Source organism: Drosophila grimshawi, unplaced genomic scaffold (genome assembly GCF_018153295.1).
Source record: "Drosophila grimshawi isolate 15287-2541.00 unplaced genomic scaffold, ASM1815329v1 contig_44, whole genome shotgun sequence".
NCBI classification, from domain to species: domain Eukaryota; kingdom Metazoa; phylum Arthropoda; class Insecta; order Diptera; family Drosophilidae; genus Drosophila; species Drosophila grimshawi.
In genome coordinates, this window is record NW_025063240.1 from 7,067,357 (window position 1) to 7,085,230 (window position 17,874).

Sequence of the window (17,874 nt, forward strand, 5' to 3'; positions counted from 1 at the left end):
GAAAATTTATAATAACAACCCCATAAGCTGTATGGTCATAAAGAAAGAGCAGCTATCTTAGGCACTCCGAAGATAACATACTCTTACAGATAAGACAACATATTCAGCCTGCCAAAATCTACATTTCACTATAAATAAATTTTATGATATACTCATCGGATCATATAGCACAACTACGACTTTTTTTCTTACATATAACGAACATTAAACATTAGCTTTTAAGCTTTTTGAAATGTGGATTTTAAATATATTGTTTAGTATTCCCCCTATAAATTGAAGTAAGTACTGCTCCCGGAATTCTTTTTAATATGTATATATATCTTTTTTCAAGGGAAGGGAAAACTGCTAAAAACTAGAGAAAAAATAATAGAATTTTTTTATTTGAAAAATTGTGCTATTGTTTTTCTAGTTTTTCTTTTCTGTTGCAAAAACGGATATATTTACAGTTTCATCATCACTGAGGGACAAATTCGCAATTCGAAATCGACAGTTTGATGCAAATCATGAATTTATTTATAAGCCATGAATTATATTATTTATATGAGATCGGAAACATGTTCCTTTAATGCGTTACAAGTTTCACTACAAAATATTAACACATTATTCTACAAAAGTATAATAATCACTTCACACTCTGTGTTTTCGATTAGTGTCTTGCCTCGAAATAAAAATTAAACATTCTAATTTCCAATTTTAAAAATAGTTTTTATCGAATAGTTAGAAAGTGGTTCTTAAAACGTATACCTATAATTTAAATATGTTCTTTGCTGACTTCAGATCAAGCGGGTTTCACAGATTCTTAGCGTAAAGTCAGCTGTGGTGCAAGAAACACATAATAAAAAATTCTGAATCGTAATAAAAATAATATAGAATCAAATTCTACTAAACATTTGTATCCACTTTCAATAAATTATTAAAAAATTCTTCGTGTCACTTCGGCATTAAGTATACAATAATTATAAATAAAGAAAAAACAGTTGTTTTTTTTTCAAAAAATATTTATTTTTATGACCGATGAGCATAATATATATGTGTATATAGTATAATGGCTCGTTGTATCATGAGTTTCATTGCGTACATGTTGTTTTCAATTGGCATCTGTTAAAAACTAAATAATTATAAAGTTATGGATAAGAAAATCTGTTTTCTCGTCAGTTATTTTTGCTCGTGGCTACAGGGGAGAACTTACAATTAAATAACCTCTAAGCACTACAGCTAAATGTTTAAAAAACTAAACGCATAGTTAAAATGTATATAAATGTATTTAACAGGCAATTTTCTGGTGTATGATTTATCTACGTATGTAATGTGTATATATATGTACAGATTGCTTAAGACTAAGTTTCAAAGTCGGGTTGCACAAGAACAATTTTAGAGACGAACTGGAGTTTTTTGTTTGTTTTTTTTTTTAATGTGATGTTTTTCGTTTGGTTTTTTATTATGATTATTATTAATAAATTGTATTGCAGAACGTGTTTTCTCCGTAACAAGCCATTTCAGTCTTAGAGTTTCAAATAACCAAAATAATAATAAACAAAATTAAAAAAAAGAAGAAATTCTATGAAAATTTTCCATGCAAAACTTAATCACTAAAATTGTTAAATATATTCGTTTAGAGTTTTTTGTTGCTGTTGTTGTTTTGTTTTTTTTGTTGTTCCTGTTTCTTTATTTGCATATGAAGAATTTCGAAATAATGGTTTGCTAGGATAACTCACGCTTTCTTGTTTTAGTTATTATTATTATTATTTTTTTGTTGTATTTGTTTTTACTTTTGTTGTTTCGTGTTTAAACTAATATCAGTTATATAGTAGACAATCACACAGGCATACAGACAAACATAAAATCGACAATAATAGTAAAAAATTGATATTGATATCGTGACACAATCAAACATACAACTACTATTTTTTTTTTGTTTTCTGTTTTTGTTTTTTGTTTTTGTTTTTTTGTTGAAAGAGATATGTGTGTGTGTGGTAATCTAAGGATATGAACTTGAAATTCAAATGAGTTGGTTTTTATAAAACTCAGTTATGCTTAGAACTTAAAGTAGTTTCTGTTTGATTGTACGTAGAGAAAAATAAACCTCAAGTTAATGGCACCTTTTGGATTTGTACCAGGTTCTGGCTTTAAAAATTGTGTACGGTTTCAAATAAATGATCAGTTTCATCCTCACATTAATTTTGTTTTGCTTTGTTTTTTGTTTTTTGTTGGGTTCTTCGGAACCAATGTTTCTTTCAAATGGAAATCAATTCCAGCCGCAAGGACCTCGGACAGCCACAGGACCTGCTTTTTGTTAGCTATAGCAATTTAAGCTTAACCCGCGCTTCATCTACCAATATGGTGTAGTTGACTCCGAGCTAGTCTGCTTCTGCGCCTGGGCAAGTGCATCCGTCAGGGTGGACCGCATCTGTTGGCTGTTGGAGCTGCGATTCTGTGACTTATCATACGGCGACAGGGCATTGTAGTAAAAGGGCGAACGTTTGCTGATGGTATAGTTTTTGCCCTGAAACAAAAACAAAAAGCAATATACACGATTGTTAAGCAGTTGTTAATTGTTGGATTTCTTCTGCTAAAACTCACATCATTATTGTCCCAAAATTCAGTATCATTGCTGCGATAGCAAATGCAGAATTCCAAACGTTTGGACGATGGTGGCAGCGTTATCTTGAATGAGAATGTATCGAAGACGACGTGGGCACAGGTGGCTGGGCCATAGGCCCGGGCAAATGTACAAAATATGTCCTGTTGGCTCTTCCAGTCGTCCCAGGTGGTGCGCACAACGACCTCCTTTTGAAAATCGATATTCTTCACTTTGATGGTGCCGACCACAATCGATTCCTCATCCTTGACAATCACATTCTCCAGCGACACAAAATCACGCTCAATCTTTTGTCTATTGAAGATTCAATTAGTTTTTCGCTATGCGTATATATTAGTTTCAATTTGTGTAACCCACCTAAATGTCAAATAATCAGATGCTGGCTGCTTAAAGTCGACGGTCCATTGATCTGGCGGATGCGGGCTGACCAGTCCCTGTGTGATTTGCTCCAGGAACTTCATGCTCCAGTATGGTGGCACATTCGAGGGCTCCGACATGACGCGCACCTCCGTCAATGAGAGACCCTCATCATCTGCAAAGATCACATGTTTCTTGCGCAAACGACTGCAATCGAGAGAAAAGACGCAAGAGAAATGAGCTTAAGTAAATTTATATAGATGACGTTTAAATATATATGTATATATGTATTTTCGCGAGCAGCCATTAAATTTCGAATGCATTTTTAGCATTGAACCTGGCCTTATCAGTTGTACTCTTGCTGTGAGACCACCCCACGTAATAAACCAAAAACAAAACATCTTTATTCAAGGGGGGTCATCAAGTCAAGTATCATTAAGGATTTCTATAATTATGCTTAAAAAAAAAGTTGATGATTTTGTTTGTATTCAAATTGAATAGAAACTGCGACGTTGCATTTTTGTTTTCATATGAGATTTTATTTTTGGCAAAACCAATACTTGAATTTAACAAACACAAATGTAGCCAAATAAAAACTCAAGTGACCAATTTATCTATTTTTTTATTCGGTTTTTGGGTACATTTTGATCGTGATTGCCAGCAAATTGCACAAATCGGAAGCTGTCGGCGCCCATTTGCCAGTACATTTGGCATTTAAAGATTTTGCCTCCTTTTTTTCCGATAAAAACAAAACTCACTTATTGTATACAAAAATGATTTTGAGAATTATTTAAGACAACAGTTTTATTATTATTTGCACATTTCGCAAATTGTTGTGCATTTTTTATTTTTTGCGTCACAATATTTGGATACACATACACACTCCAACGGGGAGTGTGAGAAAAATGATTTTGAATTTCGTTCTATTTTGGTCGGCACGTAGCATTTTCCGAATACATGCCCAATATTTTCGTCTCGGGCGAAAGAGTGGGAGGCAAAGAGAGAGAGACGGACAGAGAAAGAGAGAGACAGAGAGAGAGAGAGGGAGAGCATATGTCTAGTATTTAGAGTATATCTCTGTTATTTATATGGATATTTTGTGTTGGTTCCAAGACACCCACTGTTTTTTTGGATGTAAATAAAACACGCCCATTTCAAATGCCTTATAATATAAATTATTCATCTGACGAAAAACGCACGAGTTTTGCTAACTTATATGAAAAACAAATGTATGTGAATAACAAATGTGAAATAAACTGAAATTATTGCAACATTCTTGCGGTCCAAATTATCGATAATTTGTTGTGTGTTTAAAACAAGAATGCTCTAGACGACTTGGCGATACCTTGAACTCAAGTCTTTACCTATTCTAAGTGGTATAACTGAAAATACTGACTGCTGCTGTGCAATTTGGTAAATATGAATAAAAGATTTCCTCAAAGATCTCTCAACCGAATTTGATTAGATTTTTAGAAGCCCAAATTTTATTGCAATTATATAATACTATCAATATTTATATATATATTTATCTGGTCTATCTGTTACACATTATTACACAACTTCTACATACCCTTTATTGCCTACTATACCCAATATTCTATTCTATTGCAATACTATTTATTAGATACCAATTTATTTGGGGGCTTGTTTTATTGTCACAGTGAATAAATAGAACTGTAGCGAAATGTATATTGAAAAGCTAAACAAACCCTTATAAATATTACTCATAATATTCTCAACACACTTTTTAATGAATGGCAAACACTGAGAGCTTTTAGTAATATATATATATATATATAAATATGTGTGTAAATATGAGTACGTACATAGATACGTTTGTGTACTTTCTATAATAAACGTGGCCAACACACAAATTGCGGCTATTTGCTTAGTTGGCTGGGTTTATTAGTTCGAAACCAATATCAAACAGCCGGCTGGGGCGTTTTGCTGCCAACGTTCGGCGATCACGCGTCGACGGCGTGCAATGATCAACGCTGCATTTTCTTCAACAGGTTTTTTGTATTTCATTTCTTTAATCAGCCGATCGAACGATCGCGGCTCGCATATACATATATATATATATATATACATATGTGTGTGCCTGTGTCTGTGGGGGGAGCCCCTCAAATCAGGTCTCGTTTTGGAACGCACTCTCCTGCGCTCCAAATGCTGCATGTGTCAACTATGAATTTGTAGTCGTTTAACAACAAAAAATTTACATAGCTTTACAGCTTTTCAGTTTTTTAGTTTCTCATAGATTTGTGGCTTTTATAGGCCACTTTTGGCTGGAGGAAGCCAAAGAAATGTTGAAACGGGTTTTGCATTTCTTTCTTGTTTTCTGGCTGCATTCATTTTAAAGACAACAAACAAAAACTGCATAATTTATATGGGGTCCGGTTTACAACAAATTAACAGTCCCCCAAAAGCGTGTAAATGTCTTTAGTATGCGCTGCACATAAAGGTGTGAAAGAAACAAGTTTCTTGTAAAGGGATTACAAAAGCACTCGACAACCAACCGATAAGCTATGCTATAAGTGTAAACTTTAGGCACATTAGCTGACATTATCAACAAAAAACCCAAATATCTTTGAGGTCTTTCATAAGTTTGGCAGGTAAGAGTAGGCTTGGAAAAGTCAACAACCCTTTGGGGTATGATTAACCAAGACATATAAGAATGCCTTGACCTTGTCAAATATTTTTGTCACCTGATGGTCAGCCTGCTGACCTTTACAGACAGCCTTGTTGTCCGTCAGTAATCAACTCATAATTATGACAAGGTGTTTCCGCCTACTTACACACACTCTCTCTCTCTCTCTCTCTCTTTCTCTCTGTCTCTTTCTCTCTGTCTCTTTCACTCTGATAATACAAATACCATAGAAAATGAGTTCTATTCAAATTAGTCGAACTAAAATTATATAAATGCTATATTTGTCCACTCATAAATATTCTACTTTTATTCTGTTTAGATTTTTAAATCAAAATTTACACATTTTAATTTTGAAATCTTTATGTATTTCAAGCACACATTTTTACACGTGATGAACGAATGCTCAAACTGTTTGTATAAGTTGTTCGAGAGATTATACACATTTTTACATTCAAATATATACATATATATATATAGAAGTGTATGTTGAAATCATTTTTAAACTAGTATACACCCAAAAAAAAATAAAATAAGAGAACGCAATTATCACGCGTTTAGTTTGAAATTGCTGTCGTACATTTTTGGGGGGCCTTGGCGTGACCTGGTACGCTGCCATAGATCTTGTCGGGTCTATTTAGTGCCTCAGATCTTGTCAAGCTTATTTAGTGAGGTAATTAAAAGTGTGGCATGTCTCGGTTGACAAGCAAAACTTGGGTAGGAAGTCCGTTTGTGATTGATGAATAGCAGCACAAGTTGGCTACAATATTGAATATTGTCGATTCAATAGATACAGATATATATATATTTAAGACTTTCCTTGTCAACGATTCACATCAATCTTATCTATCTCACTGTAATCCACGTTCTTACACCGTGAAGTGCATATTTTCCAATTTTAATATCAATCGCTTTACAAACCCTCGAGTTATTTAAGTTGGCAAAGCTGCTGCGTAGTTTTGCAGAGCAGAAAGGCAGTCATTTTTTAAGAAACAGCAGTCAAATACAAATATCTATAAGCATTCCTCTCTTAAGGAGTAGTAAAATGAGTCAAGAAATCAAAACCAATAAGAAACACCCCTTTCTTATAATTAATATTATTATTAATTTGACCGCAAACAGTTTTTTCTCAGTGATTGAGTGCTGTACGCAACCGCAAAGCTTACAAACATATATATATATATATATATTTATATGTGTATGTGTCTGGTTTACATTGATAATGATGTATGTGTATGTGTACTCGTTACATGAGTGTTAATGGCTTTAGGTGATATCAGCCGATGTGGCAATCCCCCGTCTAGACTCTAGACAAATGCCCAACCAAAAATAGTATCTGTATCTACAAATGTGCACGCATTCACTCTCGAACTGATGTTCGTTGTCTGCTCGGAACTGCACTTTCCATTTTGTATTTTTAGTCATTTTTTCTGCTTCAAAATGTCAAATTCAAGTGCATAGAAGCTTTTAGCCTCAGCACAGCAGTATGAGTTGTATATAGAAATATTTTTAGTATGATAAGCTTTCAATTTAATTTTGCTGTTTCAAGATTTCAAATTCACCTACATACATATATCTTAAAGAGAGATAGAGAGAGAGAGAGAGAGAGAGAGAGAGGGCAGGGATGAAGGGAAAGCTATATAATAATGTTGTCATATTGGAATGCTTTTGTACTGAAAACCTTAATTGTTTTGTCTTTTATTATCTCTAAATGGCAAATATACACATTCAAACATGTTTTAACTATTTTGGGAGCCCAGAAAAGGTTAAGATGCGGATTGCAAATTTGCACTCAGCACTTTAAATATTTTAAATGGGTTTAGGTACATTTAACTGCACATTCTATATTCCATTATATTTCTAATATATATATATATATATTTACTTTTAGAAAAAAGCCTCTCTACAATTTTGACAAAGAACCATTTTCATGTTTTTATGTATGGAGATTTGAAATACTTTTTTCAATTTTTTTTTCTGAAATATATTTCTTTTATGTTTGTATATGTGAAATCTTAATATATTAATGTTTTATAATTACATAATTCGCGAAAAACTTAATATAAGTTAATATGTATGAGTACATATAAGTAAGATCACCCTGGAAATTGATATATTTTTCTAAATTGTAAAAAAAAGTAAAACACTGGTTTAAAAAAAAAAATACAACCTTCAGTTTTCGAAAAATGCTTTCTGAAGAATAAGGTGAGTTAGCCTTGGCTCCAAAATTCAAGGCGTATTTTTTCCGAGTGTACTTTTATCCCTGTGACATGTGCTCGCGATGACGTCTATAAAAATTGTACCGACTGCCAACGAAAATGTTTAGATTTATCTTTTTCTTGATCTCTGGCCAAATTTGGTTTAAATGCAGCTGCAAAATATATATATATGTATATGTATATATATACATGTGTGTATGTGTATATTGTAGATAATTTTCACGATCTCTAGATTCTGTTGGTTACTTTCTATTTACCCTATTGAGTGTCACTGTTGCAATGTAGTTCAATTTGCGGTGGCGCCATTGTCAACCAAAAAACTGACGTCAAATCATTTTGTGGTGGCTTGTTTGCACTCGACCCACTCTGGTTACCGTTATGCAACCAAGCTCAGTCGGCCAACTCACCTCTGATCCGAATGTGTCACGAATCCATCGCTGCTGTCCAGCTCTGTTGTGTTCGTGTTGCTTCTGTTGTTGTTGCTGTTGCAGTTGTTGGAACTTTCATTGCTTTTGTGCAGGCAGGATTTGCGACTGAGGCACGATTTTGGATGTTTGTTGAGCGCTGGGGCAGAGACCATGCGCTCCAAATAGCTACGACCGGAACGACTGCCAACGCCAAGAGGCGTACCACCCGTCTTAGTGGGCAACTGTTGGCCCTGGGCGGCATTTGAGGCATTGTGGACCATCGCCTTGGAGGCCAATGTGACCGCTTGTGGACGGCAATAGCGTGATGCTATGCTATTTGGATCATCATTGTAGCTGAAAGCAGACGGATCAGATGCACAAATGAGTATATAAATCCATATTATATATATAACACTTATATATATTTCCTAAAAGATCTGCGCATTATGTGCATCTATATATCCCAAGTGATCTTTTTTTCTCTACATGTCTGTCTCTATCTCTCTCTCACTCTCTCTGTCTCTGGGGAACATGCGGCGCTCACGTTTACTTTCTTTTTATCAGTTGCATGGTGATAAGACTTTCCCAGTATATTGTGGCGCTGTCTTTTATTTTTGAGTGGCGATAACAGATGGCATTTACTTAGCACGGAATGGCATGGCATTGTTCAGTTGCTATACTCGTACATATATTCTATACTATCTATAAAGAAATAGCGTCGCGCTTCTGTGCATTGATAAGCAAAGAAATTGTTGAATCTATTAGAAGTGACCTCCGGTCTTCATTTGAATAACAGCACTCATGAATTTTGGTTGATTTGAATTGCTATTCGTATTTTGTGTGTATTCACAATATTCGTATGTGGTCTCTTTCGCACATGATTCATCATAGAATTTGGATTATTTTTGGACAACAACTGTTTGCAGTTTCTAAATATTCTTCTTCTTTTCTTTTTTTTGCTGATTCATATCAAATACTATTTTTCTCGTCTATGAGGTCAATGTCTGATAAGGCAATATTTGATGCTATTTTGTTATTTTAAATTTTATTAGGTAAATGTTGACAAGGGTGAAATATAAATGACTTCTATAAATAGAGAGTGTTATCTTTGGAGTGCCAAATTTATTGTGAATCTGTTTACTTGGCTTAAAAAAAAATTGCTCAACTTGAAATATTTGCTTATATTGTTTATGTTAATTTTAATTTGATTATTTTTTTTTAAAGAAACTTGTGTATTCGCCTATATACATATGTGATGCTAAGCCATTTTATTTTTAGCTTGAATGCGATTTAATACAAATGTATCGTATATATTTTTATGGCCCAAACTAAATCTTTCGGCACATATGGACAAGCATGATTGAGATCAATTGCGTCAAGCAGAAGCCAGCACAAGACCCAAAGTTCCCCAATATAATTGTCAAACACAGCAAATTATGTTTAATTTTTCAAGCGCCACGCGCAATTCTTTTGCCGTCAGCATCATTTGGCCACAGAGAAAAAAATATATCCCGCACCCCATCCCCTTGCTGCTGCGTCTCCCGACTTTCTAAATCTCTTTATTTCTGTCTGGCGACGGCAGCACTGAAAGTTTTGTTTTGATCATTCCATTCCTTGCCTTGATCTTGACGGCTTTCAATAATTTTTCGCAATTTTGTTGTCAACCAGAACAACCTTAACATATTTTTAGTGTGTGTCTCAGTGTTTTGCAAAAAAAAATGTGTGCTAAATTAAGATTTTCCAATATTTAACCTGAACTCGCAATAACATTATACACCGAATCGATTTTGTACTTAATATATTTCCGATGTGTTGTGAAAATGTTATATCAATATTGAATCCATACAGAGTACTTCCTTTCATGGGGGATTGACTGGTAAATATAGATATTTACCCATATATTTTTATTGTTTGCATTGACAGCAAAAATATAACCTACATCTTGGAATGTTCACCTCGAATTGTCAAAATTTATGCTGTGTAGAATTTTTAGTATAATTGTTTTGGTTTATTTAAAGGGTATGCGAAAATCTTTGCTACATTGTACAGCACTGTAAAGCTTTCGCTTCATATTTTTATTGAAGTTATTTTCGATCACAATATTATTTATCGATTATGTTATTAACGGAAGTGAGCTTTTCATTAGTATAATATTTAATCAGCACTTGTTTCATTTTTTTCTTGTTTGTTTATAACAAAATCACGTACGCAGCTGTTTGGGTTATATCAGAAAATACACTGTGCTAATCTAATGATAAAAATAAATTCCAGAGTAGAATTTTAATGCACAAACTTTAAGCTGTAGAAAGTATTCGACTTTATGGGAAATTTTTTTTATAAAGCCTAACGCTTGTTATTAATTTATTAACAAAAACAAAATAAACAATTAATAAAAAATTGAATTTTGATTGGTTGCCGAAACTCGCGTTTTCAATTGAAGCCACTTAATGGTGACCAGTGCAGATTGAATGAGCCCCCAATTTGTGTTAATAATAGTTAAAAAAAAAAATCTATTATGTGCACTTACTTCAATGTTTGACGCTGACGTCCGCTCATATAGTCCACCATGAAACTAATGGGTGGACTGTGACTGAATATGGGTGGACTGTGTGAAATCATTTTATAGATTGCTTTCTTTCTGTAGGCGTAGATCGCTAACAAGGAACTAATTATTGATATTTCGCTGTTGTAATTAGCAGCAAAGGCCTGGAAATTGGAATTGAAAAAATAAATATATATATCAATATTTATATATAAATAAAGTGTGAAAAAATATTTAAGCAAGCGTAAAAAGAATTTTAATTGGAACTCACTATAAACAAAACGCACGAATGCAAATGTTTATGGTATTTAAATTCAATAGTATATATTGTTTGTGTGTAATAGCTTATGCCGAGTACTTACCGTTAGTTGGTATTTAACTTTGTTGTGGTTTTCCTTAGTTCTCTCTTTCTCTGTCTATCGGGCAATCTCCGCGTGTTAAGGAACTTTACTGGTATCACTGTTACTTTTTGAATTCTCTCTTCTCTTCTTCAACTTTCTTATGGACCTCTATTTTTTTTTTGTTTCATATGTGCATCACGCGCTCTCTTCTTACGCGTCAGACAATGAAAATTTTTGTTGTGTGAAAACTTTTGATATTGTGCTGAATATTTCAAACACACACGCACGCACACACACACAACTTGAGCAGCACCGCACAAAACAAAACGACGAGCGACAAAACTAATTTTACAACAAATAATTCGAAAAAATATTAAATTATTTTTCCTTTTCGCGCGTTTTTCTTCTATTTATATTATTATTAAATGTGAATTGAATTATATTTTATTTTTAGTATGTCATTTGTAATTAGAACGGACACGAAGAAATTAGGACCGCATCGCGTTTTGTTATTGCCTTGTTGCCGTCCGGCTTGGAGTACCGTACGCCTCGACGATACAGAGACGAATAAAATGTCGTTGTTAGGGCAACTTACCGTCAAGACTGCCTGCCTGCCGCCAGCCAGCCAGCCAGGCAAACGCCGCCACAGCGATCACCGAGAGAGAGAATGCGATTTGCTCGTATGCTCGAGAAGCTATTCTCTCGGGATCTTTCTCAATCGGCCTCTCTCTCTCGCTGCTCGCAGCTGCATTTTAATGATGATAGCGAGTGCAGTGCAGTGATTATTGTTGCTGTTGGAGTGGGTTTCAATTTAGTTTTCGCTGCTATCATTGTTTAGTTTTAGTATTAGTTTTAGGCGCCGTGTGCGCCTCAGAGGCATATTCACTTCACGTGTCAGGCTTAATGGACATGATCAGATCAGATCAGCGTACAGATTATGGACATTAGCTCGTGCAGTCGTCTTGTCAAACAAAATTCATTTTAATATAAAATTAACGCGAATAGGCGCGCATTTGTATTTATTGTTTGCATGCGATCAGCTTCTGCGACTTTAAACAGCTGCTGTATTTTATCTTATCATTCGCATTAGCTTCAATCTTCTCATGCTGATAAAAAGAAAACCAAAAAAACACACAAGAGAGAGGAGAGAGAGAGAAAGAAACTCACTGAACAAGTACTCGAATTCAACTTAACTCAACTCAATGAGTGACCATAATAAGTTGCTGACGTTTTATGGTTCGAGTCTTTTGAGTGTTTTTTTTAGATTTCTTTATAGGGTCTGCAGTTGGGTAGCTGCTGCAATCGGAGACCTGAACCTGAACACCTTTACATCCTACGCTTTTCTTGATGCAATTTATGTTTGTTTCACATTGCCTTTGTCGAGGGTTGTCAGCTCTAAATCAATTATGCTGCTCTTCTGGGGGGAATTTGTGTAAAATGTAGATGCTTAGATATGTAATCTGCTTTATTCATAGACTTTCTTATGCGCTACGGGAAAATTGAGCAGGTATATTGTTTTGACTAGAGACATGACAATAAATTGAACTGAACATTTCGTTATTTTCTTTCTGCTCTGACCTCTTTTTATAATTTAAATATGTATTTAGCTGGCAGCAGGTTATATTTATAAAATATATCATTTTTTATTTATAATCAGACTGTTTGATTTCAAAATACAAAACAGATGGGTTTACCTATTCTAGTTAAAGACATTTTCAAAATGTAGTTGTTCAATATGTGAAAAATGACATAAATGAGAAAATGTAGGCAAACTGTAATAGTTTGATTTGATTAGTATGCGCACAGTGCGTGCGTATTTATTTTAGATTTATGCAGTGCACTCCATTGAATAACTAACATGAAGTCAAGTGACTTGCGAGTGCTTTCATTTGAAGTACCCACATCATTTTCATAGATGACAACGACAACTCTGTGAAATTTTCGACGATTTCCGACCAGACCCGGCCGACCGAGTATCATTGGATTCGGGTAACGCCGAATCTATTTCTTTTCACGGTGCATAGAAAGTATGCCTGTGTGTGTGTGTGTGCTCTGCACGTGTGTGTGTGTGTGTGTATGGCGTTCGTGACTCGTTGACATTCAATGATGGCGGGCAGGTTTAGGTCTTCGTCCCAGCCCCAGTCGCAGTCCCAGTCGCGGGTCTTAGGTAGTTGTTGAGAAATGCTCGTCGAGTGCGTGATCTCTAATATGATAATGCAGTTTTTGTCTCTCATTGTTTGTGTGCGTGTGTGTGTGAAGGGTTCACGAGAGATGTTTCTTCAAGTGTCTCAATTGATTCGTAACCACTGTGCCACTTTCATTGGGTGGCACTTCTGTGTGTGTGTGTGCATGTGGGGAGGGGGAGGGAGTCAAAACACTGCACACACTCGCTGCTGCTTCAAGTCCAAGTAATTTATTTGCTTTGGGGAGCCGGCGGACTTTTGAAAATGCGCTTCGCAGATTTGCCGGCCGGCCGGCAGGCCGGCACTTGTTCACCTAGTCGCCCCACTCCCTCCTTGCCATCCAACCGCTCCACTGCTTCACCCTCCGCAACGAACCCCTTGCTGTGGCTAAAAGCCGGTTTAACGATGCATCGTTTCTGAAGTGGCTCGTTGCATTTTTGCCGGCCACTTCATCAGCATTCGTCTATATACTACATAAATACTATATGTATATATATATACCATAGACGCGACTCCCCTTAGTTAGTTGCGATGATCTTCATTGCTCATCTTCTTCTCTCTGTGTCTCTTTGTTGCACTGCCCGTGTAAAAATTGGCCATGTGGCATTCACAATTCTCTGTCCTCGATTATGAACTGCACTTGAAATCACTGCTAAAATGTTACTCAAATATTTATACAGATATATTATAAATGTATATATATAATATAGCATATATATGTATATGTGTATATATACCGAGTGCTGTCTGTCTATTTCTGTTACACTTCTCATACTATATTTGTACGAAAACTATCTCAGCCGAGCAGCAGCGGATGTGATGCATTATTTAACAGGCGACTTTCCATTTTTGGCCTGCGTGTGGGTTACCACTTGGACATGGCACACATCCAATGATTTAGTATTTTAGTTTGTGTTTGCGGACTAAAACATGTTTTACCACTAACATCGTATTTTACATGTCGCTTTCTACGCCAGAAGTTGCTGCCTATCAGCCCGATCTCTAATAGTCCATGGAAAATACTGTTATTTACAAAATTATTGCAATTTACTTGACAATTCAAATCTTTCTTTATTGCACAGGATATGACTATTATGTATCAGACTTGCATTTTGTATTTTACATTTTACTGACTGTTATGGCCTCGGGCTACCTGTTCCGGAGCTCAGACCTGCTATTTTGTTACCAAAGAATAGCGAATTTTGCTGCCCCTTTGGAAACCTCAGCTACCTAACATGTTAGCCAAAATGATCGTGAACAAACAGAAGGAACATTTGTTAATAATAAACAAATATGGTTGATCATTTGGTGGCGATTTCTAAGAATTCATGCTTTGCAAATAACATATGCATATATTTATTTATATAGAGAAGAGAATGTACTTTCTGAGTCACTAATTTTGATTTTTCACTCAGAGTCACATCCTAAACATAAGAATTTCTATATAGAATAAAGATTTTATTTGTATATAAGGTTTTTTTTGAGCCCTTGTAGAGAGTGTTATATTTTTGTAGTAATTTTTGAAACGCATTGAAGGAAAATTCTTCATCCCGTCGAATTATAAATTTTCTCATCAGCGTCGCTTACCGAGTCCGTCTGTCCTTTTGCTTATGTGCATCCGTTGTTAAACTATCTGGGTGAAACCTGGAATAAACCCTTCCTTTTTCTGCAGACAGAACATATGTCGGGTCCAGTCGTATGGGATTACTAAATCATGCAGCTGCCATAGAAACGATCGGTTAAAACTTTAGCTTGCTGACGCCTCTTTTTTTGGTTCATCAGATTTCGAAATCAAAATTCCCAAATATGAATATTTATATGCATCTCACAGTTGGACCAAAAATCATTGAGATCAGACGACTATATCATATAGCTGTCCTAGGATTGATCGATCAAAAGATGAGTTCTTGTATGCAAAATTAGTTAGTTTCGTAAGATATGAAAACCAATATGCTTATATTTTTTACCCGATCTTTCTTATATTTTTTTAGAGTTTCGATTTGTGGAATTCTCGAAAGTGATATTTTATATAATATTTGTACAAAACCGATAAAATTACAAATTGATTGTTGACATTTTAAATCGCTAGGCTTTGTCAAGCGAGAAGGCCAAACAAAATAGACTCAAGCGTGGCAAGCGTTGTCTGGAACTGGGTTTCGAATAGTGACCTGAACGAAGGGGGCGTAGTGGGCAGGGCAATGGCAACAACAAGCTGATGAAATCAGTTGAGAGCAGCCAATATCAGCAACATCTGCGGCGCCAAAAGTGAAAAGATTATCAGTGATTAAAAGGGTATTTCTACAAATTGTTGCTACATACATATTTGTATATAACTATATATATGTATGTATGTAAACTTGTAGTAAATATGTAAATAAGTATATACGACTGAAAGTTTAAATTTAGATGAGAGGCGTGCGACTTTCAGTGCTTATCAATGTAGACGGCGATCATGATGCTTAGAGGGGCACAGCAGGTTGATCCATGGGATGGTTTGCGGGGCAAGCTGATAAACTGCGCAGCATAAACTAAACACAAATCTAATAAATATAGCTTTGCGTTTATTTTTGGCAGACGACGACGAAAATCATGGCGTAACTGACCTAGAGCAGCTGATCAAGGCGTGATCAACTATTTGGCAGCAGCAGCAGCAACCAAAAACAACAAAAAAAAGTACAACAAATAGAAAGCAGAAATTATTCTATAAAATTAATTTGTGCATGCAAATGAAGCGTAGCAATTAGTCAAAGCTTCAGCACTAATCATTATAATTAATCATATGCACATATATGTATATATATGTATTTATATATGTATATGCAATCATAATGCATGCTCATTTTATGCGAGGGTCAATGAATAGGCGCTTAGAAAACTGCGAGCTGCGATCTGTGATCTGTGATCTGCAGTCGTGTATTGAATCGAATCGATTAATAAGTGTGCGCCGCGTAATTTTCCATTAATTATGCGATTTATTATGCAAATAGTATATTGAAAGGCGCGACGTCTATTTAAAGATGCAAGCCTTGTTTGTGGTTCCAGTGAAGCCACCGAGCACGAGCTGATCACGTTTAATACTTGTGGCTCTCTTGGACAGGCACACAATTCAAATATGTAAACAGTTGAGTATTTTGAAAAACTGTTTCATTGACATCAGTGCGACTCGACGTCTGCCTGTAATTATGATATGGCGCCCATTGTGTCTGCTGATAAGCGACCAACTCCACCCAGACCAGAACACACTGTGCATGTACACCGAGCCTGTAATAGCCGAGACCTCAAAAAAAAATAAACCAAAAAAAAAAGAATATTAATCAGCAAGCGGCTTATCAACAGACCCGAACTAGTTGTATTGCTCTTCATTTTTGGCTGTCTGAGTCTCTAATTATAGTCTGCAGCGGGGAGCCGACGAGACGAGTGTGTTTGTCTATATATATTTATGGCTGTAACATATTTGATTAGCTCTCGTAGGTAGCGAGTCGCAAATTGAGAGTTTGGATTTGCTGTTTGCCTAGATAATATTGATATATATATAAATATATATAAATATATATAAATATATATAAATATATATAAATATATATAAATATATATTGAAGCATCAAACAGGTTGCCAACTCAACACAGATTTTACGTTTTTATACCCTGAACCCAATAAAAATGATCAAATATGTATAAAATATTTATAATCAATATATAAATGTATATTGGAGTTATGCAAAAGTGTTAAGACGTAGAAAGAGATGTCACCGACCCTCATTGAATTTATATATATTTTTGAACAACATTGAAAAACGGGTCGACTTAGCCATTTCCGTCTCTCAGGAACTATACGAGCCAGTTACCTTAAACTTGGAATTTAAGCTCTCAAATATCATACGCAGATCAAGTTTATTAAATGGCAGCAATATGTTCCTCCGTTTCTCTAATAACAATTGAAATATATATCTGTCTATCTATCATCTGTATAAATTTCATCATCATCGGTTAAGAAATACTTCAAAAATCGTTTTATTTATAATCAACGAAGCAAGCATTTTCAACATACGACTTCTGATAGTTGAAAATGTGCGCTGGGGGCACTTACTTATCTAACCAACTTTTTTCCACAAAAATTTCTATACTTTGAAAACAATTTTATCGCAGATCTGTTGTTAAAACTTTCTTATCTTTATTTTGTTGCTAGGAGAAGTTGTTTAAATGCCAGTCACAAATATCAAAAAACCGGCTTCAAATCATTTTGATAAACACATTAACTAATTAGGCGACTCTAAATACATATGTTATAAAATATTTTGATTGTACATTGTTTTTCAGCATTTATATCAAGATTTTAATTAAATTGAAATGTACTTTTCATCTGAAGGTTAAGCTATTATTGATTAAGTTTTGAAGAAGCTAAGATAAACAATCTTAAAACTGCAATGTTTTTTATTTGTAAATAAATAAATTGGTAAACATTTGGGTAATTTTGAGGTGCTAAATATTTGTAGCTATTAGCACAAATAGTTAAATATTAACAGATATACAAAATATACCTCAAATAATTCCGCCTTTCTTTGAAAATATAAAACTTTACAGC

The 17,874-nt window shown here is 34.9% G+C and overlaps 1 protein-coding gene across 1 annotated transcript; it reads right to left on the minus strand.

Moving 5' to 3' along the window:
- Positions 1-1,243: 1,243 nt before the first annotated feature.
- Positions 1,244-11,709, minus strand: LOC6557444 (protein phosphatase 1 regulatory subunit 3C). The gene is made up of 6 exons (XM_001984956.2): positions 11,131-11,709; positions 10,754-10,932; positions 8,227-8,580; positions 2,957-3,163; positions 2,581-2,893; positions 1,244-2,503 (listed from the first exon to the last, which is right to left on the minus strand). The coding sequence occupies exons 2-6, from the start codon at positions 10,843-10,845 to the stop codon at positions 2,330-2,332; spliced, it is 1,140 nt and encodes a 379-aa protein (XP_001984992.1). The 5' UTR covers positions 10,846-10,932; positions 11,131-11,709; the 3' UTR covers positions 1,244-2,329.
- Between the last annotated feature and the right edge of the window lie 6,165 nt (positions 11,710-17,874).